A 25,039-nucleotide genomic window follows, 5' to 3' on the forward strand; every position below is an offset into this window, starting at 1 on the left:
TTCGCCTCGATGCATTGTGGATTTTCTGCTGGATAATCGAGGCTAATTAGAGGTATGTTATTAGCGAACCTTGATAATATAAACGTGAGAACAAAATAATATGTAATCAAGGCGTTATTTTTACTTCGTTTGTGATGTTTAGCTGTAACTTATTTAATTACTTGGGAAAACGTTAAATGTCATTATGAAATATCCAATCCACAAGTAAGTTAGGCTAACGTGAAATGGAAAAGTTAGCCAGTGTGAACATCATAGTGACCTTAAACTTTCCTTTTATTAATATCCGTCGTCACAATATTTCAGATATTCGAAAAAGATCGATTATTGTTGAATAAGTAACTTATTAAGTTACCTATAATTCTGTCGTCTATTCAGAATTAATTTACGTTATGATTCTCGTGTTAAATCTGTACGGGACGCTATTTACAAATTATTTTAACATGTTTGGCGGTCAAATAAATTGAGCAGAACACGTCAGCATTGTAAAGTTAGAATTTAGTGTGATATTAATTGGAAATTGTAAAAGTTTTGGTAAGGGACCATGTAAAAAGTCCAGACATTTTGTTAAAACGAACATGGTTTCCAGATTTCGTTCATCTGACTCGTTCTATCATGAAAACAATTAAAATATTTCACATGCAAACTACATTTAAGTTAATTCCTAATGACGTCCATTTGATGTTCTAAATTATGATTCGTATCATATTTCAGATCATGTTTTACAGAAATATCCAATTATTTTCTATAACTGTGTAATAAAGTGCAAATGCTGTCATCATAATAATTAGGCTATTATTAGTAGTAGTAATAATACACATTGATATTTTAAATAAAATGTTTGTAATAACTTATTTCAAATAAAGTAATTGTTTTTAAGAAATACAATGGAATATAAATATGGAATAGATATTTACTGTCATTGTTAAAAGTAACAAAGAAAAATTGTTTAGCAGCTCCTCGGGATTAGCAGGATAACAATAGATAGTGTAAACTTTAAAGTTTTCCTGGCTATACTAGTCCTTTTCTATTGCATTTAGGTTTAAGAGAGCCAGGGTCCCGCTATTGCTCAAGTATGTCACTAAATAATTGACACTTTAGTTTATAGAAGCTGGGTTTTTTTCTTTCTGTTCTTTAATACTGCATACAAATTTCCTGTATATTGTGGTTATATTCTAATAAAGAGACTGAGAAATAATTATATATGGTCATTAAACCACTGTAAAACAAAAAACAACGTCAGTACTTAAAACTTGGTACTGTATTATGTTTGGCCACAGATTTATCAAATTGTAGTACATAAATAAACCTTTTTGTTAACAGAAGTTTGTTCAACATCATACACCAGTCGATTACAGGTGTCCATGTGGGCATTCTTTTAGGATGAGTGCATCTGTTATACTACATAACTCACACGTGTCATTCTCAGTAGGTATTTAATAACTCTATTGTACTGTAGCATTATACAGTTGCAGTTTTCTTTAAAAGCTTTGCAAGTTAGGTCAGTGTGGTGACAATATTTTCGGAGACTGTGACTCTCGTCAACATAGTCAGGGTGACAAAATATTTAATATTTCTTAAATATGTTTTTTAATTATCGTTTGTTTCTTTTTTCAGATGCCTACTCTAAAGGACTGCTACATATGCAGGAAAAAAATTGGAGTAGCAAGCAAAACGTGTTTACACTGTAGTGCCAAGCAGCCATACAAGCAAAAGCTTGAGGAAAAAAAGAAACAGCTTTCCCAAGAATGGAAAGACCGTCAAAAAAAAAACAGCAGTGTGAACAAAGTATATGATGCAACCAATGTACTGGTATGTTTATCTTTCAGACCTTAATTGTAAAATATTAAGTAATTAAGTAAACAGTTTTTTACTTTTATATATGCATTTCTATATTCGTGATTAATCGCATCCAAACTAAAAGTTTTTGTTTACATAATATATGTGTGTATACTGTGTATATTTATTATGTACATATAAGTACACACACATGCATGTATAGATTTAAGAAAAAATTGTTATGTTTATATATTAAATATGTTAATGTATAATATATGTATAATATAAAAATATAAATGTATATACATGTAAATATTTTCAATATACTTGCATGTGTGTGTGTATTTATATATACATAATTGAGGAGGATAAGAATTGACATAATTATATATACATAATTCACACACATATTATGTAAACAAAAACTTTTATTTTGGATGCGATTAATCATTTGACAGCACTAATATATATATATTTCAACAATTCATTCTTCAGCGTGTACATTGACTGAAGCATTACATCTGTATTTTTCCGCTGACTGTGCTCAGGTCTGATAAAGAACTGCTTGTTGTTGTGCTTATCATTAGAAAGTAAAATAAAAAAATCATATAGAACAGGGGTGTCCAAACTCAGTCCTGGAGGGCCACTGTCCTGCAGAGTTTAGCTCCAACTTACCTCAACCCTAGTATGCCCATATATATATATATATGTGTGTGTGTGTGTGTGTACATACTGTATACACTTAGATATCTATATCTAAATATACATATATGTGTGTGTTGTTATTTGATATCACAGCCCTAATATAAAAATGTTATTTATCTCTGATCGCTCAGTGAATTCAAATAGTTGTCAAGCGTGTGTCTTATTTTTTTCTCTCAATTTTATTTATTTAAATTTATAGTCTCAATTTTATTCCAGCTCCACAAATGGGAACTTTTGGAAAGGTATCCAGTCCTTTTCCTTGCCAGGAGAACCTCAAATGGTTTTTCTGCTGAGTGCTTCTGTCCATGGAAGATGGACACAGAAGATGTTCAGGATGCATTTGTCACGATAAAGAGATTGTATGAAAGTCTTCTGAATGGTAATAAACACAAATGTGCATGCTATATTTTCACATATTTCATTGTTTACTAGTGCATCCTTGATTTATTTGAGAAATAATTTGAAAAAACAGCAGTAATGTTTTACCAACAGTACATACATTTGCTAAGCAGAATTTGTTTTTGCTTTAACGTGAACAGCATGATATATATTCTTGATTTATTATTTGAAAATGTCTCATTCAATAGGACTATCATTTTAGAACACACATTGTTTTTATTTATCATGTCTCCTTGCACAAATGTTAATATGTATTTTCTTTTCATTTGAAAGTTTGTTAGTGTCTGATCCTCAGTTATAGTGCTGTGGTTCCAAACCTTTGAAGCCTCTGAGGTCTTTGACCTTGAAGCCTCCTTCTTATGTAGTTCAAATTATATAAGAACTTGAGGCCTGCCATGTATTATTTTGATCATGTCAAATTGATATTATGTAAAGTACAACCCATAGGAAGACTTAACAGTAAAATAATAATAGACTCAATAATAAAACTTTATTTATTTATTTATTTTTGCTGAATTATTGTTGAATTATTATTATTATTCTCATGTTTCTTTTTTTAACAGTGGCTATTGCAGATAAAGCAGCAAGCAGCATGGGAGAGACTCCAGCAACAAACGGCACACAGACAGAGACTCCACCATTAGACACAGCAGACCCGGCACCAGAGTCAACACCTCTGCTCCCCAGTAATGGTAAAATGTCTCATTCAATAGAACTGACAGCAAACAGTTTTGTGTGTAATCGTCAGTCACACACCAAATAATAGTATCTGTCCAAATGCAGACCCTAAGAGTTACATTCATAAAATACTCATTAGGCTCAAATGTTTAATCAGTGAAAACAACAACAAAATAATTAAATTAAGTTAGGATTGGATGATATGGCCAAAAAACTGCCAAGAATGCCCACAATGGGTGTCTGTACTTACAAACTTCTGAAAAATGCACTTGACAAGTCTATTAAACCTCCTCCTGTAAAACTATATACTATTTTAGAAATAAAAACAGAAAATAATAAATAAATGTTCACCTTTTATTTGTACCGAGCCTATAGTGCCACCTTCAGTGAGGCAAAACAAGATATCAAAAAGAACCATCAAGGGCTTTAAGGACACAAAAACAGAATCAACCAGAAACATTATTTCAACATATGACAACTTGACAGCTTTACAATAAACCATGAGAAAACATGAGATCTGTACTCGCAACAGAACACATTATATTATCACTGTACAGTTGATTATCTTATTTATTTATAAAGAGCTCTTCATTATGTTGGTGTGTAATCTTTTCTTCTTTTTTTTTTGATAATGTTGCAGCTGTTACCTGAATGGGATGAATTTTTAATTTTAATTCATTTACTTAAATTATGACACCATAATGTAATTATTTGTCCCATTTTTTTATCTAAATAAGTTTGCACAGCTTTACCATATGCTGCGTCCCACATCCTAACGGGCTTTCTTGAGGCTGTCGTTATTTAAACAATGACACTTAAATGCAATCATGCACGAATGAGCTAGATAAGTACACTGTAAAATCCTTATTTGTTTATTCATTTGTGTGTGAGGTCTAATTGTGTGTGATCAGCACTGCTGCTGTTGCTGTTGTATCACTCAGTGTTCTGCTCTTTCTGACAGCTGTGCCCTCAACGTCAGTCAGTGACAAATGCTGCAATGTAGCCTATATTGAAATATTGAAATTGTGTATAAAAATCATATCACTGTTATTGAAAAAAATTATGTCATGATATATATTTATGTCGAATTATTGTCCAGAACTATATATATGTTTACTTTTAGCATTTTTCTCATAGATTACTGTTACTTCAATTTATTCTGCTCTACTTTATGCTAGAATAAGATGAGCATAGTGTATGAACTGCAAATGGACATAGCAGTGTATACTTGGTCATTTAATTTCACATCATGTTTTGATGCTAGTTGCTGAAAGTCAAAGCCAGCCTTCACATTCTGGGCAGTAAGAGTTTACAGAAAATCATGTTTAAAATCACATACTACATTTTTTATTTTTTTTGCTTAGCTTCTAGCTGTGATTCCATCCAGATGGAGGATATCAAACATTTTTGACAATTTTAGACAGTTTTATAACATAGCTTTTTCATATATCATGCATCTTCTAAGCAATGAGGCACATGTATTTTAGTTTATTATGCCAATACAGAGTTAAAAAAGTTGCATAGTGTATTTCAGCGTTTAAAAAGATTTGTTTTAAATGTGTTGATTACAGCAGATTATTAGGTTCATATCACAATTATTATTTTTAATACAGATAAAGCAGCAAGCAGCATGGAAGAGACTCCAGCAACAAACGGCACACAGACAGAGACGCCACCATTAGACACAGCAGACCCAGCACCAGAGTCAACACCTCTGCTCCCCCCTGATTCTGAAACTCTTTTACTTACCCCTGCATCTTCCTCCTTAACGTCTCCTATTTCTTTCACGACCTCCTTGTCTTCACATATGTCGTTATCCGTTGCTTCTCAAGTCTCCCCCCTGACTCAGCCTGTTTTCAAGGTCTCTCAACCCAGTCCTATATCTTCTTCCGTGGATTCTCCTCTGCCACCAGCCTCTACTCTTTCTGCTGCTTCTAAACTCACTCCTGTGCCCACTGAGCTAGGCAGTCCAGACTCAGTATCTTCCTCAGGAAAAAAAAGACAAATAAAGAGGAAAGCAGAACCTAGAGGTATTTATGTATTTGTGGATTTGTTTTGATATATGAATCAAAACTGTTCTTAGTTTTTGCAGTGTGAAACCGTTTTAGTCACCTGAAGGAACAGGGCCTTTCTCATTGTTTTTTAAAAGGTCTAGGTTAGAATTCTACAAAGATACATATTGTAATATGCATCTTTTATTTATTTTTTTGTTTTTATTTTTTGGTTTGCAAGTTATTTAATGTTATGAGTATATACAACCCAAGTGTAGTCCTTTTTGTGAAAAAAGCACAAAAAAAAATAAAATTATATATATATATATATATATATATATATATATATACTATATTGCCAAAAGTATTGGGTCACCCCCTTCTTATGAACAGGTTTGACTGCTTTAGTAATTTCTATGAGTACAAATCTTAATGTTTAAGCATATAATGATATTCTAGGGAATTGTGTGCTTCTAATTTTATAGCAACAGTTTGGACAGAACCCTTTTCTATTCTAACATGACAGGGCCTCTGTGTATAAGACACGGTTCAAAAAGGCATGATTGATTCAGTCAGTGTGGAACAACTTGACTGGTCTGCAGGAAGACAAGTCCTGATCCCAGCTGAACTTCTCTGGTGTGACTTTAAATGCAGACCTTGAGCTAAAAACTCCAACACTGGAGTACTACACTGGCCAAACACCAGTGACTGGTACATAAGGGTGCTGTCATTTTAGACACGTCCAAAACTGTTGCAACAAAGATGGAAATACAGTTTGTAAATAAATGAATTATGTTTCCATCTTTGTTGCCACAGTTTTGGAAGTGCTTTTTCTGTTTTGCCAATATAGTGTCAATACAAGTCATTGGTGTTTGATGATGAGTTTCTGGCTCAAGGTCTGCATATAAAGTCACACCAGAGGTGTTCAGCTGGGATCAGGACTTGTCTTTCTGCAGACCAGTCAAGTTCTCCCACACTGACTCAATCAATCATGTCTTTATGAACCGTGTCTTATACACAGAGACACTGTCATGTTAGAATAGAAAAGGGTCCTGTCCAAACTGTTGCTATAAAATTAGAAACACACAATTCCCTAGAATATCATGAATTATCACTTTTTACATTCCATATTACTGTAACATCTATGAAAAGGGTCCTGTTCAGTTGACTTTCAATTCTCAGTTTCCTTTTAAAAATTCTCTTTATCCATGATCCATCAATGGGTAGAAGATATCTGTTCAACTTTTTCTTTTACTTATGTCTGGTACAAATTATAACCATTTTCTAATTTGTTTCAGAATGCCCCATTCATAAAGACTCCACCAGTTTCCCCTACCAAAAAGTTTTGAGGAAAAGAATCAGGGAGGTTTGTAAAAAAATAAATAAAAAATGTAGGTACTGATAAAAGTAATATTAATAAAAAGAATGAATAACAATACTAATTTGCTATTTTGTATGCTGTAATTACAATGCGTCTATGGGGAAAAAAGAAAAATAACAAATATATTACTTCATTAATGATCATATATTGATAATTAATTAATGATAATATAATGTGACCCTGGACCACAAAACCAGTCATAAGTAAATATTTCGAAATTGAGATTTATACATCATCTGAAACCTGAATAAATAATCTTCCCTTGGTGTATGGTTTGTATGCACAATGTTTGGCCGACATGCAACCTTTTTGAAAATCTGGAATCTGAGGGTGACAAAAATGAAAATAATTGAGAAAGTCACCTTTAAAGTTGTCCAAATGAACTCCTTAGCAACACATATTACTAATTTACACCATTGATTTAACTGCTGTAATGACGTTGTGGAGAGTAGATGAAAGCGAAAGTGGAAATTCGAAGCTTTACATTGATACCAAACTTGACTGGGTAATCCCCAAAGATTTGGCAGCAGTGAGCCAAGTTTGAAGGCATGTTTCAGGCCATTTTTTTCTCTGCGATTTTTGGCATCCACTTAATATCCTAATGATTTTTGACATAAAAGAAAAATTTATAATTTTGACCCATACAATGTATTGTTGGATATATTGCTACAAATATACCTGTGCTACTCATGACTGCTTTTGTGCTCCAGGGCCACATATAATAAATTAATGTTTAGGTATTCATAACATTCATGTTATCAATTTTAATGTAAGTTTTACAGCACAATTTAAGTTTTACAAATTTAAAATCTTTTCAGTAGCGGTTGTAATTTGACAAAAATAAAATCTGAAGTTCCATATTTTTCAAAATTGAATTGATAATAGAGTAATAAATGTAATTATGCTAATATTATTGCTCTGGCCTCATTGACACTATTATATGAGAACTCAACAGAGCTAGATGATGGCATCAGTGTTTTCAACAGAGATGTTGTACAAATGAGATGAACGAAATTTATATCTGAGGATTAGCAAGTGAACTGAATCCACTGAATCACTATTGAACAATGATAAAATTGACAAGCAATGCATAATAGTCCTGATACTACTGTAAAGCTGGTTTGAAAGAATCTGTTGTAAAAAGTGCAATATAAATAAAGGTGACTTGAATTAATAATTAAAGTTTCATTATGCTTCTAACGTTAGACTTAGTCCCATTGACTTTTAATTTCACTTTGTTTATTTCACCTGGATTTTATGTTATATATACCATTCAGCAGATATATGATTGTAGCTTTTTGCGTAGAAAGAGAATGTCATTCATTTCACCATGTTTCTTTCTGTTTTGTTTTTTTCTAAGGGCCATGTGGAGGTTTTGGTGCAGTGGCATCCTTGCTCTGGATGGTATGCATGTTATCTTTAGTTTAGTGCACTGTAGTTAATTGACAGAACAGAACAACAAAAAACAACATTTATATAAACTGTGCATAAACATTCAAACACTTAAATTTACATAATTACATAATACACACACAAATTACATACAAAATAAATAATGTGGGTTATGTTTTGAAACTGAGACCATCATTATTCCCTGGTATAATAAAAAATAATAAATCCATACTTGAAAACTACATCATTGCAGTGTCAAGATTTATTAGTATTTATATATAGTTTTTATTATTAGGTTAGTTTATTAGTATTTATTTTGCTGTCTTTCTGTCTAACAGTGGGACGAAGTGGAAAAACTCCTGGGAGCCACAAGAAAATATTCAAAGTTCATCCTGAAGATGTGTGTGGTCCAGTGTACTGTTTGTTGTTAGGTTGTATCAATGATGCTTCACAGTTGCAGAGACTGAAATCAGATTTTGTTTTTGAGTGTTATTGCACATCAGTTCAGATTTATTCCTGTGTTCTGTAACTGCTTTGTAAAGCATGTTGCCTCAGTTTTCTGTGTTTGGTGACTGTATAGATAAAATGTTTTGAAATATCTGTCAGTGGCTTTGTTCTTTTATATACACTTGATTTTTAAAATTGTTTATAATTGTTAGTTTGTCATTTAAGAGCATAAATACATGCACTTTAACTGAAAGCATTTAGTGCTGAAACATTTTGATAAAGCCACGTTGTTGTTGTTATAATTGTTATTCATTATTATTATTCATTACTGTAAAGCACCTATTAGCCCAGATGTTGATGCAGATAAGAACACAAGGAAGACAGTGATGAAATACTACATGACAAAATACCAGAACAATACGTCTTGTAAAACGGTGGAGAATAGCATGGAGAAGTTATTACATTTATATAATATATACATTATGCTCTATGTACACAATAAAGTAAATGTTAGAAGCACTTAGCAGGTGCATATTTAGTTACTGCTGTAGGCCTTTGCTTAGGGGAAAAAATGATCTTTTAAATGTATTTATGCGTCAGGTTAACCACTCAAAGGAGTCTGTCATTGTAAAATATGAGTTGTGTTATTTAAGTAGAAGTACTTTTAACTGCCCATGTGGATGCACTCTTTCGGCCGGAACCGGAAAAAAATGTGACGTAATTTACCATACATGGACAAGTAAGTGTGGAGCCGCGCTCGCTGTGATTGGACTATCTTTTAAACAATATAAAACAGCGTTCTATGTTCCAACGTGTGTTTTGATGGTTTTATTACGTTAGTAATACATTAAGTTAACGATAAAGTGGCACTATGCTTTGAGAAATCACACCTTTTCAGAGATCTTAACCCTACTCTAAGCCTTCCTAGACACTTCAATGAACTACAAATAACAGCGGCATGATTTCCCGTTCCATTGATAGAATAACGGAGTGTTAAGGGTAATGTAGTTTAAAACATTTAGTATATAAACAATATAATTACTATCTTTACTGGACAAGTGGATATGTAAGTATATTCATTATGAAAACCTCTATGACATATCTGAGAGGCAGGTTGAAATTTGGTGCATTACTGTGAGCATTTTAAAAAACACCCTTAAGCCACCTTTCCATATATGTCTGAACATTTTGCCCAACATTATTTAGAAAACAGAGCATAAGCAATTATCCTGTCAATTTTCTCTTTGATATTCTTAAAGGAATTTGAGTTATGGCCGTTTGAAATGTGTATTTTTTTGCTCTTCCATTGGGCTGCTACTGGGCCCCTGGGGGTGGAATGGCAGTAAATTGTACACATATGTATTCTCCTCGTCATGGACAATAAACTGTGTTGAGTCACTTTTATGTCTGAGTACTTTTTCTTTTTCCAAGAATAACAAGTTACACACACATTGTGGCACTTCATATGTAATTAAACTACAAAATCAGTGCCAAATTTTCTTCTTCATTCCCATTTTCTTACTCCTCATGTGCTGGACATCAGTGATGTGCATGCTCTAGTTTTAATGCAATATAAGTTATATGTTGTTCATTCATTGATACTGTACATCATCCTCAGTTATGCATTAAGTGTTTGTAGCAATATAGCCCACTGCAGCCTCTTGCAATTCACAATCCTTCCCTTTATTTAACTGAAAATCACACACACACACACACACACACACACACACACACACACACACACACACTTGTTTTAGCTACATTTGTGGGGTGCAAATGTCCTAGCTACATTTGTGGGGTGCAAATGTCCCCTAAAGATAGTCAAATGTTAAAAGTATGACATTAGTTGGGCCCCCAAAAGACCATACCCCTACAATAAACATATCCCTAAACCCACCCAACACTGAAAACTGCCTCAATTGTATCTGTGATGGGTAGGTTTAGTAGAATTGTAGTGTATATATTGGCAAAGTATGGTTTGGACGATATCAGCATAAATCCTTATAAATGTTTGGGGCCAATACATTAAAGTATTAATGTATTGGCCTAATGGATAGAGAGCTGGACTTGTAATCCAAAAGGTTATGAGTTCGAATTGTAGGTGGGGGTAGTGAATGTACAGCGCTCTCTCCCAATACCACGACTGAGTTGCCCTTGAGCAAGGCACTGAACCCCCAGCTGCTCCCCGGGCGCCACAGCATAAATGGCTGCCCACTGCTCCGGGTGTGTGTTCACTCTTGTGTGTGTACTATGGATGGGTTAAATGCAGAGCACGAATTTCAAGTATGGGTCACTATACTTGGCTGTATGTCACGTCACTTTCATGTCACTTTAAAGTAACTTGACATTATCATTGAAGACCAGCAATAATAATTTTCATTTTGATTACATAATAATGTCAATATATGCATGTCAAAGTCAGACATGCCCCTTCGCCAGCTGTGATGCCTGGTTACTGGTTTAAACTTGGCCCAGGTTTTTAAAAGATTAATATATTATATAATATATTAATATATCAAGTGAATGTTTGAATAATCTGACAGCTCGGATGCCAAGATTATACAGAGCTGTAATAGCTGAGATTAAATAGTAAAGGTGGGCATTCAAATTAATACTAACTATAAAAACCAAAAATGTATATGTGAATCTAAATTTTAAATGGGAATTAAATAATAATTGTGTAAAAGTTGAGATGTAATGTAATGTCCCATGTAAAACCCAATTTCATATAATACAAAAGTAACAGGAAAGAAAAGCTGTCCAGCAATGGTGACAGAGGCTCATGGGTAATTTAGAGCTTTCTGCTATCCAAATCTGAGAAAAATTAGAACAGGTTGGTGTAAGAAAAAACAACAGACACAATAGATCAGGGTTAGAATGACATTTATTTATTAATAAATCTGAAAATAATTTCATGAAACTCAAGGGTCTTTTGGGAAGATGCTGAATGCAATGCTTCCAAAGTTTGTGCTAACATTTTAAAACTCTTCTTCAGAAAGTTCTGGACTGTTGTTGTCCTCACTTTCTTCTTCAACATCTTCCTCCAGCATGAAGAAAGAAGGGTCAGTGTTGACACTGGCATAGGTGCTGGTGACTGCTGTAAGTTTTTGCAGCAGAATGTGCCGCTTGTGTAAGATACAGCAGTACAGCCCCCTGTGCCCCTCTTCGGTCAGCTCTCTGGTTGAATCTAAAGTAAAACAAAATGTAGAAAATTGACATTGATAATTAGGCAGCATTTCATGAATTATATCGTTGGAAACATGCACTGCAGCTTGAATGACGAACTCTGGGTCTGTACTGTACATTTATGTGAAAAAACACAACAAACGAACAAAAACAAACTAAATAGCTAACAAGCTGCAGTTTTAAATGGTCATTTAAAATTATTTTTTTGGATTGGAACCAATATTTATAGAAAACTATGACATCTTCCTTAGCGGTATCAATATGTTATTACATATTACTGAATGTTTAAAAAAATGTGGTACATACTATGGATCTTCATTTCCTCCTTAGTCTCCCCAAGGAGGCTGTCCAGTTTGTCCAGTGCTTTTTTTAGGTGTTGATAGTGCTGAGTCATTTCCTTTACAATTATGATCTTCTCCTCCTCCAATCGGCTGACCAGCATGACTTGATCAAACAGTCGCCTCTTCAAGCGGAGACTCACCACTATTTTTGAAAATAAAAGTGGAGGGGAAAAAAAACACTTATTTCAGCTTTACGTCTAGCACAGTGGTCTTCACTAGGCATTTTGTGGGTCTTCAGAGTAATACTGATAAAGAACTTGTCCAACAAGAACAATTTATACTGGAAATAATATAGATAATATACTAACTATATCATCCATAACTATGCTTATAATTTATAATGCAGCCAATATGCATAATTTACAACTGAAACATCACACTACAATTAAGTATTAGAACAATGGAAAGACGCTAAAACCTGCTGAAAGGATGGCATCTGACCTTTCTCTAATCACTTAGGTGGTGTCCACCAAAGCGTGTTGTAGCTGCAAACAACAGGTGCTCTGCAGAAAACGCCTGTCTTTGAGTGTTTGTGAGCACTTCAGCATTTATTTTTTTTCATTTGATACACTTGCCATGATTGACAATATCTGCAGAAACGTTATAGTATCTGATTTTACAGATAGTGTATTTGTGCATATAAAAATGTGATACAATGTACAGTATTTGTTCTGGTTCCTGTTTTAAATGATTTTGTTGCTTTAATCATCATACCCTGGCCCCGCCCCCTGATGTCATCGTCCATCGCAATGTTTCACTGTAGACATCGGCTGATGCCAATTTAGTAGACATCGCCCAACCCTAACTACAAAATAACACCGAAAGGTATTTAAATGCTCATCCCAGTATTAAGATGTGTCAACTTTTATTTAAAAACATTACAGATGACAGCAATATATAACATGTCATTCTTTACTGTATGTTGGTTATTGGCTATTTCCTGTTATTTTGTTTCATTACCTGTGTCCTGTCCTGTTACTGTCTTTCTGTTGCACTGTGGAGCTTCTGTCACTACAACAAATTCCTTGTATGTGTAAACATACCTGGCCAATAAAGCTCATTCTGATTCTGATTCTGATGTTGCACCTTTTTCACCACCCAGTATTAAAATGCTGACTGTTATTACTTATATTTACAATCAACATAATTTTGTGAATTAATAAAAGCACAATTATACAACACATTACTTACCATCTCCTTGTGCTTCCCAAGGCAGAATGACATCATCACAGAGACTGCATGCTGCTTCTGGGTCAATTTTCTCTTCAGTGTCAGGAATGCCGTTGTACTGCACAATCTTCTCTCTGAGAGTCTTTTTCAGCTCACCAAGTCTCCTTCTTTTGCGTTGCCTTGTTTGGCTGCTGTCTGTAAGGTTCAGAAAATTTAATTAGAATTAAAAAAAAAAAGAAAAAAAGTTGAGTGACGTAATAGCAAATACCATTTTGTCGATATAGATCATGCTTCTTTCTTCGGATGGAATAAATAATTTCATCAATTTCTCTCTGGAGCTCTTCCTGGCTACTGTGAGTACTGGGTTTCTCTTGAAAAACAGAAATAAGCAAAGTTGACCATTACAAAAAACACAGTATCACTGCTAAAGTTTAGCCAAATGTATGGAAAATAAAGTACCAATATAGACAATACCATACAATATGACATACCAGTGGCAGCCCAGAGCTTGACATCTTTCACCCACCGATCCACATCTTCCACAGAGATGCTGAACTCCTGCTTGAGAGTCTCAAGATTGGCTGCTTCCATTTCTGCTCTCTGTGAAGTCTATTTAAAAAAGAAACAAATTGAGAAAACATAGTATCCCTGCAAAATTAGGCAACAACTGCAAAATGCAGGGGAGGCCGTGAACACAGTCCCCCACTACCATAAATTATGCTGTCGAAATTCCCTTTTGTCTGCTTACATATTTTTGGAACATTTATGTAGTATAGAAAAATGTTCAGTTTGATTATTACTTGTAATTAATCGACATGTGTCAGTATACAAAACGTCTCGGTTATATATGTAACCCTCATTTCCTGAAGGAGAGAACGGAGACATCACGTCAGAACTGAACTCATGTAACGCTGAATGTGACTGACTGACTGTAAGTGAACTACAAGACCATAACAAGACAAATGTATGTCAAAACACCTCCAGAGCCAAGAAAGCACCTTAGACCCCAGAGGGTAAACATGCAGTGTAGTCTTCTTACTTTGACAAGTCTTTTTGCTAGTGTCTTATGGAGACTCTCCACCTTCCTATGGTTCCATCCCATGGCAAGCACAGTTATCATATCTGCTCTGCCTTTAAAAATAAAACAGATAAGGACAAATCAATTGTACAATCTAGTATTGTGTTTCAAACACAGTATTCCCTTTTAACCAACCTGACTTGGTCATGTATTTTGTAGTAAGAGCTGCCCTTGAAAGGAAGCTATTGACCTGCTCCACCTCTTCACCAACTGTATTTCCTGCACCATCCTGACTTCTACCGCCCCACCTGACCTGTTCCAAAACATCAGATCAAGACATTCATCACTATCATCCTATTTCTTAGACTGTGTATACTAAATTAGATTTTGAGAAATTAGTAAATTTAAAAAAAAATTAAAATGAGTTTTATAAGTACATAAAAGTGTTTTATATAATTATATATGCATATATAAATTAAAGCAATAAGCCCCAAGAAGCCGTGGTTTACAGTGAATTTGTAACAGCTAAGAAGCATTGTTACAAACCCCCTTAGCTGTTGTAAATTCACTGTACACCACGGCTTCTTGGGGCTTATTGCTTTTATAAAACAGTTATTCCATATACGCAGTAAGGTCACAAAATAAAAAAAAGCAAATAAGTGTAATGATATAGATATAAAAACAGTATTCTTCCAAACAATGTAGTTCCTCAGAAACAGTTGTGCTTCCAAAAAAAAAAAAAAAGATTACCAAGCAACATACAGAATGCGGCTCAACCAATCCGGAACAATCCATTTTATTCAAACGGTTTTCAAACTTGTCTGTCAGGACCCCCCCCGCACTGCACATTTTGTAACTCACAAGCTCATTAGTAGAGACTGTAAGACCTGAATTAGGTGTGTCAGGAAAACACACAAATTGTGCAGCACTGGTGGTCCTCCAGGACAGATTTGACAACCACTGCACTAAAGGATTTTACTTATGTGCACTACCTTTTCTGAAACACCTGTATTTACAGATAAAAAGGAAACTCTTTTTTTTCCTGATGCTGTAGGGTTATGTTCCTAAAAACATCTTATGACACAAACATTTAACACGCACACTGTACCTCACATTTGCCAGTGTGAGCCTTAGCATGCATTACAGACAGAAAAGGCTTCATCGTGGTGAGTGGTTGGAGGAGCTCAGGCAACTTCCCTGCCATCCTTTCCAAATAAGGCCAGTACCTGTAACGGGAAAAACACATGTGCATGGCACAAAATGGTAAGGAGTCAAATCAGGACCTATGTGACTGGTACAATTCAATCAAAGAATACTATGCAGTCATATAAATGATAATATTTCCTTAGACCTTATGGACTAAACTGTTGTAGTAGTAAACTAAACTGATAACTCAGTAGCCATATTAAATTTCTAAGTCCATAATATAATAAAGGTGTACTTTTTTGCTAGCCATGGTGTTATGCCCATGACGTAACGGTAAAACTTCATTTGGCAGTAGTTATTTATTTACCTGCAAGCAATGTCTGTACAAAAGAATGTTGCATTAGCAGCTTGTGCCAGCTCCTTTTGCAGGAACATTGGGTAGGCATATATTTCACCACGGTAGTGATTCAAGCCTTGCAGCAAGATTCCATGTCGGCACACAGCTATTTCAAGGCCCTCCTCATCCACCTTGGCCCTGGACTTCTGTGATGTTTCTCTGCCTGCTGTAAATGTTGCCGGCCCACAGACGTCATGACCTGTCCTCTGAAAGTAGAAGCAATGCGTTACATGTAATCCCAGGACAATTTAAAAATACAGAAGGGTTGTAGAGTTGAATAAATCCTTACACTAATCATCTGGCTTCTGATTTGGTCAACAAAGGCAGATACTTTGGCATCTTGTGCGATGAATAATCCTTCAAAAAGAGATGGTTCATCTGTCCTGTTAAATAAGAATTGACAACAAAATCGCATAATCATAAACATTGTATTCTCCTCATTTAATGTGATAAATAACCATAAAGGTTTTAGTCTGTGTGAATCACATTTGATCTAGAGCACCGTGTTGAGCGATCAGCTTTTATGTATTTAATTGGAAATTAATGCTGTTATTTGGCATTAGCTTGTGTGAGAAGTTAAAAACTCACTGTTTAAAGTACAAAAATAAATAATTTCTTTAAAGTAGTTGTTGTTGGGGGGGGGCTACAGCCTATTCCACCTAGAATTGGGTGAGAGGTGAGGTACAGCGTGGACAGGCAGCCAGTCTATCGCAGGGATACACAAAATGACCACTGTGCCACCCTATATATACAGTATATATATATATATATATATATAAAATAAAACATTCCACTGACCCTTTGGACTTCTTGAACCGGTAATGTTTTCTATTACCATCTGCAGATATAGCCAGCATGTCTGGCGTGCATGCTGGGCATTTAAAGGGTTCCATCAGGCACATATCCTCTTTCTTAAAACGGCAGAAGGCAAACTCTCGAAAGACTCTGTGGAAGGTATCACAACAAATACTACCCGTCTGGAAAGAAGGATGGTATTATTTTGGTTAATGAAAGTGTTTCAAGTCAGAAATTCAAAAATGTAGCAAATGAAAACAGTCCTTACCCGACCAGTGCAAAGTGATCGATGTTCAAGCATTTTGAGAAATGCTTGTTGAGATGATGCTGGGCTAGCCAATTTCATCTGCTCAAATGATGTGAACACATCAAATTTGAACAGCATTTGGCAGCTGGTGGTTGCTGGCCAGTATTTATATTCAAGCAAGTCACTAATCCCAGGAGTCCATTTACAAGAACAAATTGGACAGCATATACTAGGCAGGCACAGGTTGTATGCACCTTAAAATAAACACGTGGTTACTATTTCACCAATACAGCAAAGGACAATTTGTACAGCACAGGACAAAAATTAAGACACAAAAAAAAGTAAGCCACTATTATGTATGAATTCATCTCCTGGATTATAAAAATTTAGAAGGAAGTTACAAGACATACCGTTGATAGTCACCAAGACAGTCTGCTTTCCTGGGATAACTGTGAAGGCTTGGCTTGGACCACAGGAGCAGATTTGCATTGGTGGAGGAATAGGAAGCATACACACTGAAAATTTCAGATAGTAATATCAGTAACATCGACACATTTATTAAAGGATACTGCAGACAAGAGCTTAAATAGTACCATTGTACATGTAGTTGACATTATGAAAACATGGTGAGAGGAACACACCTTGTTCACGGAGCTGATATTGGCCCCTTTCATCAATCACCACTAAGGATGTTGGTGGAATAGGCTTGAAAAAACCATCAACCATAGCTTCTCTGTCATGGAACACATGTTTACTATGGATCTCAGAGTCACACGTCGAACAGAAAAACTGACATCCTGATGGAACACACTCTAGACACCGGACAACAGCGTCAGCAGCCTTGCACTGTTGACAGCAATGCTGGGTTACAGTCTCTGCAGCCAGCATGCAATTTAAAATCTCTGGCAATGCAGCCTTAAACCTTTTTTCAGACATGACCTGTCTTTTGGTCCATACAGACATGGTGGGTGCCTCTAATATTTCATCTGATGCAGAGACAGAATTTAGTAGGTTTTTTAATCTCTGAAGATGTTGATCTACAAAAAAATTAAAATAAATAAATAATAACAACAACAATGACAATGAAAACTACAGTTGCATTAATGCATTTTTATAAAGCAACATATTCATTTCTTATATGGCTTTGTCACTTTATATGCATCATGAAAAATGGCTATTACATACTTTTGTCAGTTGCCATGTGACATTTTTCAATTTAAACATAAAGGCTAAAATTATTTAGACTGTCAATTTATGCTTACCAAGACTTGGGACCTCTTCTGGACATTCATTTATATGCATCTCCTCAACTTCTGCAAGCTCCCTAGTGCCAGCAGGTTTAACTGCAAACACAGAATGTAATGATACTGAAAACATAACTGCTGACCAAAAGCGTAAACAATAGGATAACAGTATATTTTACTAACCAGATCTATTCTTCTGAACGCGTTGTGGTAGGATGTTCCCATGCTCATCTCTCTTTCTCCAGGAAACATTGCAGTCTTGACTTTCCTTTTGTTTTCTTTTTTTTGAAGTCTAAAATTAAAAACAAAATTATATATTTGGGGGAGGCATGAGAAAAGCCCTATTCTTTTACATTTGCATTTAGTTAAATGGCATGATAGAGAAATAATATGTGAAAAGGTTTACTTTTTGGGCTTCCAACTCATCTGCCATGGTTTTTGCTGCTTCCAGCCATTCCTTATACTGTCTGAATGACTCAGATGCCATTTGAAGATGTTTTTAAGAGAAATAATGAATAAAGTCAAAGTACAAACAAGTACAAAAGGGAGAGAGATAAAAAAAAGAAAGAGACAGAGGAGAAGAAAGAAATTGGCTCTTAAAAGAACCGTTTGATTTCTATAATATTTCAGTGATGGAATAGATGGGTACAAAAACCTGAAAAACAAACAGATGTGATAGGATTAGTTGTACCAACTCTGCATTGAACTTGTTTCTGAAATAACCACAAAGGTCAAAGAGGAATAAGCTGAGTGTCAACAAAATTTCTGAGAGTGCACGAATCAGAAGAACCAGGCCTCGGTAAGAGTGGCCACAGACTGTGCCTATAAATCTGAACGCACTAATGGGGATTTATTTATTTCCGACCTGAACCTGATTCTGCCAAACTATTTTGCCAATACTGCACCTGTTATGTTTTTAATAAATCTTTAAAATTGTATATCCCTAATTTAAAGAGGAATTGATAGTTTTCCATAATGTGCCGAAATTAAGTAATTTAGATTAAGCAATTTAGAAAATATTCTTATAATGGTGACCCTACCTTAATTTATGGACTAGGCTAAAGTTAATAGTGGCAAATTCTGGCAATATTACATAAAGTTTAGTTCAGGACAGAGAATGTGATTCATCAGACAATTTACAGGTCATATCTTAATTAATATTTGCCATTCATTTACATGTATTTTGTTACAAAAAGGGCATTAGTTTTTTCAAAACCCTTTTATTATTATTATTAGGAGGGAATGCCTCCGAAATTATTGTCTATTTATAATTTAACCGGATAAATTATGGAAGGCCCCCTAAATGAACTTCTCCGGTTTATAGCTAATTGGGAAGCAAGGATTTTATGCCATAAAGTGCACGAACTAATTAAGTAATTACCTAGCTGCAATGTTTGCATGTGAACTAGCAGCACATGATGCTAGCGATCATGGATAGTACGTTAGGTAGCAAGATAATAACGTGTTATTAATGGATAAAACCAAGCCATAATCAAAACGTCGAGCTGGACTTATATAGTTCCACATGAATTTCAGACAATCAACATAAATACTTATTAATATTTAAAAAAACAACAACAGGATACTTGAAATGCGCACCTTAGCTACGACGATCAGTGCAACGCCTGGCCCAGGACTCCCGTTCTTCTTCTTCCTTTGCTTCATCTGATCTTCCCCTTGGCGCTTGCTTGCTAGCTTTTTTATTTATTTATTTTTATTTGACAGAAGGAAAACATATAATTTTAATTATCTGAAGTGCTTTTAAACATTTTCAGCGATTTTTTTTTAGTTGTGCTTTCTTAGAAAATGTTTAATTGAAAGTTATTTTTTAAATTAAGATTTATTAATAATAATAATAATAATAATATAAGCCTAATTATAATTAAAATTATATTTGAAAAGATTTCAATTTTAATGTGGTTCTTTACTTTCCAAAATGGCGCAAAAATATATTTTTTTCTTTTTTATTAAACAACTCAGTTTTCTTTATTAAGTAATATCGTGTAAATATGAAGATAAAAAAAATGTATTTGAGCCATAGACTGTAAAAAAAAATGTTTTATTTGAACTGGTAACGACGGTCAAACGTCATTTCATGACACACGGCACTGCCATTATTTACAGGAGCGCTAGAGGGCGCTTGACTTTAAAACGTAAAATAGGGTCGTAATAAGCTGCTTGCACATACGACCTATGGGGTCGTTTTTTGGAGGAGGACAGGCTGACTTTACAAGAGAACACTTTAGTCCACTGACTACCATGTCAGAAGAGACCATTGTAAAAAAAATTCGCCTGCCACGGGAGCAAATTCTGCAGCTCTTGCATCTTGTTGGCCCAGATTTGTCAAGACAAACTCGACGGAGCTACCCCCTCAGCCCCGAAATTCAGCTGCTGGCGGCTCTTCGTTTTTATGCCGTGGGGAGTTTTCTGGAGGTTGTTGGGGATAGATATGGGCTGAGTAAGACCTCAGTGTGGCTGTGCGTTCACTCAGTCACAAACGTACTGCTTCGCCACGCCACTGATTACATACGTATGCCTTTCACAATGCACGAAGTGATGGAGACACATCAAGGCTTCCATGCCATTGCGGGTATCCCGCGAGTAATTGGCCTTGTGGACGGGACACTTATTCCCATCTCCAACCCATCAGCACTCGACCAGGCCTTCATTTGTCGCAAGGGCTTCGCGGCTATCAATGTCCAAGTGGTAGTTGATCACAGGGGAGTGATTACAGACGTAGTGGCAAAGTGGCCTGGTAGCACACACGACAGCTTTGTGTGGGCCAATTCAGCGGTGGGTCAAGACGCAGAAAGAAGAGTTTTTGGGCAGAGCATTTTTTTAGAAGACATGCAGCGGCTACCCCCTAAGAACATACCTTCTTAATCCAGTCACCAACCCCACCACGCAGTCTGAGCACAGTTACAACGCTGCACATGCCCGTACCCGCAACTTGGTGGAGCGCTCGATTGGGCGCTGGAAGATGCGTTTCCGTTGCCTTCATAAATCTGCTGGAGGGTTGCGTCTGAAGCCACAAAGATGTTGTGCAGTAGTAGTAGCTACAGCCATGCTACACAACATTGCAGTTACTGGAGGTGCAGCTTTGCCAGAAGAGGTGGAAGAAGAGGAGGAAGAGGAAGCAGGTTTCCACAACCCACCTGAATTACGAGATGCCCTACACGCTGCTGGTGTGCAAACGAGGCACCAAATGATTCACTATTTTTGATTAATATTTTTTCAAGCAATTTCTTTGTTTAAATCGACCACTCAGATTCCTCCTTTATTTGTGTGTTTTTCTCTAATAAATTTAAGTTGTGCACACAGTTAATTTGTCACCTATTCCCATGCCATTTCACTTAAATGCTGAAACCCCAATCACCTTATTTTTTTACTTTAGTACTTCAAAAGGTGGTGTCACAATACCTAGGCTACCCGATCTCCTTCCGCTGTGTACCTACTATAGCATGTGTGCTATTTGTACGTACAATTGGCTTTGCATGCATATATAAAAAAAAAAAAAAAGATACAGCATTAACCTCGTAGTGAAAATTGATGATGTGGATACGGGTATATTATATACGTGGGGAAAAAGTCACACATAAGTTGCTTTTTGCATGCCTAAAAACACCCCAATTAAAAGTAATGTAAACTTCTTACACACTTTCATGAGATGGAAAAGGATATTTCCTTTAAAGATGATCTACAAACCCAACATTGATGACAACAGTTTTGCTTTTAATCGTGGTTTATTTGAAAATACTTTTGAAAGTAAATTTGAAAAGGCACACCACAGAAAACAGAAAAATGTGAATAAGCCTGTTACTGGGTCGGCGGTGGTTCACCTGTAACGTAAAAGAATAGGTAGATTAAAAACAACACGACACTCTACCAAACATCATAAAACCTTACCTTGATCTGGGAGTATTATTGGAACGGAAATTGATGGCCTTTGAAACTGTGCCTCGGACAAAGCATACTGCTCTTCCATAATATGAAGCTTTGCCTTTTCCACCTCCAGCGTGGCTCGGGCGATGTCGTTTGCCTCTTGTAGCCCTTGCTCGATTCCCCGCAGAAGTTGTAGCTTCTCTTTTTCTAGCTTCACCAGCTCATCACTGCAGTCGCATCGGATTAAAGGACGCCTTCTGGAGCCGGATTGCTGGTGCTGGGCTACCTCAGTCAAGGGTAGTGAAGGTGCGGACAGGTGTGGTGACGCCGGTGCTGAAGAAGCGCTGTCACTGCTGGCAGGGGAAGAGGGTGTGTTGGGTCGAGGAGGTAAAGATGAAGTGCTCTGCGGCAATGTATCCACACCTGCTCTCAGATCAATCAGCATACGTTGTGGAGAACATTAACACACTTATGGCCGTGAGGGTTTGTGATTGCACACTTGCTAAATTATAAACACATACTCATATTTATTTCTGCACGTACATATTTCAATGAGCCCCGATAAATGCAGTTTGTACTATTTCTAAACCGCTTCTTTATAAAGAACATTGTTTTCTCAATCCTTTACCTATACCGCTGTGAAGGAAAGAGCGCACAATCGATCATCGAGGCATCGATATCAACCTATTCAGCACCTCCACCATGGACAGCACCTGCTAAGGTCGAACTTAAGAAGGTTTACCTTAAGCAACATCCTAAGGTATAGTTCGGAGAGCACACGTAGGAAATGTATACCTGTAGTTAAGGTGTACCTTTTGAGTCTTCGTAGCGCGCTAAGAGACAACGTTATCGGAGAACGCAGCCCTGCACATTTATATTTATATTTTTATCTTTTATTTTATTTTATTATTTTATTTTTTCTACTTTTCGTTTTCTTAATATTTGTATACTTTATAATTGCACTGTCCTTGGAGCGGACCTGACCTACATTTCACTGCTGTTATTCTCTGTCTAATTGTGTATGTGACAAATACAAATCTTAAATCTTGAATCTTTATTTGCGTTTCTAGTTTGTTTGTTTATTTATTTAACCCAAAGGTTAAATTAGGTTGCAAATTATAAGGTATCATAGCAACAAACCTAGTCATGCATATTTGTGTAGAGATCTACATACCGTGGTCTCAAGTGTGAATAATTGCCTTTGCATGTAATAATTTTATTTCTCAGCTTTTGACTAACTTGAGGGAATCACAAAACAATCGAAATGTTCTCAGTTAAGTAATTTGATTTAACTTTGAAATCATCAGTGAAATAATCTTTGAAATCATTAAAATCTCTAATCTCTCCATGCGAACGGATGTTCTTATAATAATTAGAGCCGGTCTCATGAAAAAAAAGCGTATGCTACGCTCAATAAAAACACGTGCATATAATACGTAATTTTTGCATGCATATGATACGAAATTTGTTGGCGTACATATGATACGTAGCCTATCTACCCCACAAACCTAATCCTACCCATCGCGTAACATATACACGCCAAAGTCCATTTTTGCGTATCAATATCACCAGCTTTTGTTTTTATGCGCTGATCGATAACCGGAGAGTGGACCCCAATTGATCACTTGTCTTGCTTTCATTTGAATGGCTGTCAGAAATTCAGCCTGCACTCACGTTTGACTGAGAAATTTATTTTTTATTGTTGGTTGACATAAATGCTCCGATATGTAAGTATCAACACTACCCGCACTTTGTTTGTTAATGTATCACTGAACATCCGGGGTTGAATAAGACGATGTTATGATCGGAGCATGGTAGCCTACGTTGATGACTCCAAATTTTTTTCTTTTTTTTCTTTGCACGCCAGCATATGGCAGATACTGATTGTTTACTTTGATTACCTGTTAAATGTTTTTAAAGCTGGTCATAATGTGATCTTTTTTTTTGTTTGTTTTTGGTATGGTAGTCTACTAACAATAGCTTTATGGCTGCCAAAATTAAGAAAAACACAACAAAGAAGACGAAGTTGATTCCATATCTAAATAGACCCTTGTTACAATAGCTGTTCGGTTTGTAGTTTTCCTTTACTTCCTCTATAGTGTATAGAGGATTAGTTACACTAAACATATAGATTTAGGACTAATGACTCATTCCTGCGCATCGTTAACACTCTTTTGTGCACTGTTTATAGGTTATCTATTTATCACCTAAATGTTTTCTTTTATTTCTTTAAATACTAGGGGGTTGAAAGATAATGTAAAACGTAAGGCTATTTTTCTTTTCTGTAAGGAGCAAAGGGCTAATTGTGTTTTTTGCAAGAAACCCACTCAGTTGAAGCTGACATAAAATTTTGGAAATTGCAATGGGGAGACTCTATCTTTTTCAGTCATGGAACGTGATGTGAAGCGTGATGCTCGGCAGGAGTTATGATTTTGTTAAATAGATTTCCTGGGAAAATTATTGACCATAAAAGTGACCCTACCGGCTATTGGATAATGGTCGCAACAGAAATTAATGGTATAAACTACATTTTATTATGTGTGTATGGTTATAACAAAAGACCACAGAACAAAAATATCTTCTCATCTTTAAGTAAGTGCTTAAAAGAATGGAAAATGCTTTTTTCAACGGATAGAGTAATAATTGGGGGAGATTTTAACCTGGCCCCTGATCTTTGGTTAGACCGCCTACCATCAAAAAGACACTGCCACGCATTTGATGAAACAATAGTTGAATTAATCACAAAGGCCAATTTAATAGATTATTGGAGAATGAAAACCCCAACCAGAAAACAATTTACCTGGTTTAACTCATCTAATAATGGCCAGTGCTCAAGATTGGATT

At 35.7% G+C, this 25,039-nt stretch overlaps 2 protein-coding genes across 2 annotated transcripts; one reads left to right on the forward strand and one right to left on the reverse strand.

Annotated features, from left to right (window-relative positions):
- The first annotated feature begins 1,616 nt into the window (after nt 1-1,616).
- On the forward strand, nt 1,617-8,924 carry LOC306851985 (uncharacterized protein). Its single transcript, XM_079388532.1, has 7 exons — nt 1,617-1,809; nt 2,698-2,860; nt 3,444-3,572; nt 5,172-5,588; nt 6,848-6,915; nt 8,291-8,334; nt 8,661-8,924. The coding sequence occupies exons 2-7, from the start codon at nt 2,794-2,796 to the stop codon at nt 8,716-8,718; spliced, it is 783 nt and encodes a 260-aa protein (XP_079244658.1). The 5' UTR covers nt 1,617-1,809; nt 2,698-2,793; the 3' UTR covers nt 8,719-8,924.
- Nucleotides 8,925-11,636: 2,712 nt separating this feature from the next.
- Nucleotides 11,637-19,964, reverse strand: LOC306852217 (uncharacterized protein). The gene is made up of 18 exons (XM_079388914.1): nt 19,913-19,964; nt 18,720-18,968; nt 18,497-18,605; nt 18,332-18,412; nt 17,711-18,106; nt 17,480-17,584; nt 17,091-17,323; nt 16,826-17,004; nt 16,317-16,410; nt 15,998-16,233; nt 15,593-15,710; nt 14,680-14,797; nt 14,506-14,597; nt 13,958-14,075; nt 13,735-13,836; nt 13,488-13,661; nt 12,262-12,438; nt 11,637-11,956 (listed from the first exon to the last, which is right to left on the reverse strand). The coding sequence occupies exons 2-18, from the start codon at nt 18,798-18,800 to the stop codon at nt 11,748-11,750; spliced, it is 2,622 nt and encodes an 873-aa protein (XP_079245040.1). The 5' UTR covers nt 18,801-18,968; nt 19,913-19,964; the 3' UTR covers nt 11,637-11,747.
- Nucleotides 19,965-25,039: the final 5,075 nt, after the last annotated feature.

Source organism: Barbus barbus (assembly GCF_936440315.1).
Source record: "Barbus barbus genome assembly, chromosome: 32".
NCBI classification, from domain to species: Eukaryota; Metazoa; Chordata; class Actinopteri; order Cypriniformes; family Cyprinidae; genus Barbus; species Barbus barbus.

Bases quoted from the DNA above. Each gene is read 5' to 3' on its own strand.
- LOC306851985 (XM_079388532.1), top strand. From the start codon at position 2,794: ATGGACACAGAAGATGTTCAGGATGCATTTGTCACGATAAAGAGATTG. The intron at 2,861-3,443 runs GTAATAAACACA...TTTTTTTAACAG, and splicing joins GTATGAAAGTCTTCTGAATG to TGGCTATTGCAGATAAAGCA. The intron at 8,335-8,660 runs GTATGCATGTTA...TCTGTCTAACAG, and splicing joins TGGCATCCTTGCTCTGGATG to TGGGACGAAGTGGAAAAACT.
- LOC306852217 (XM_079388914.1), bottom strand. From the start codon at position 18,800: ATGGCATCTGAGTCATTCAGACAGTATAAGGAATGGCTGGAAGCAGCA. The intron at 14,598-14,679 runs GTTGGTTAAAAG...TTATTTTTAAAG, and splicing joins AAAATACATGACCAAGTCAG to GCAGAGCAGATATGATAACT. The intron at 14,076-14,505 runs GTAAGAAGACTA...TTTTTTAAATAG, and splicing joins TAGCAAAAAGACTTGTCAAA to ACTTCACAGAGAGCAGAAAT.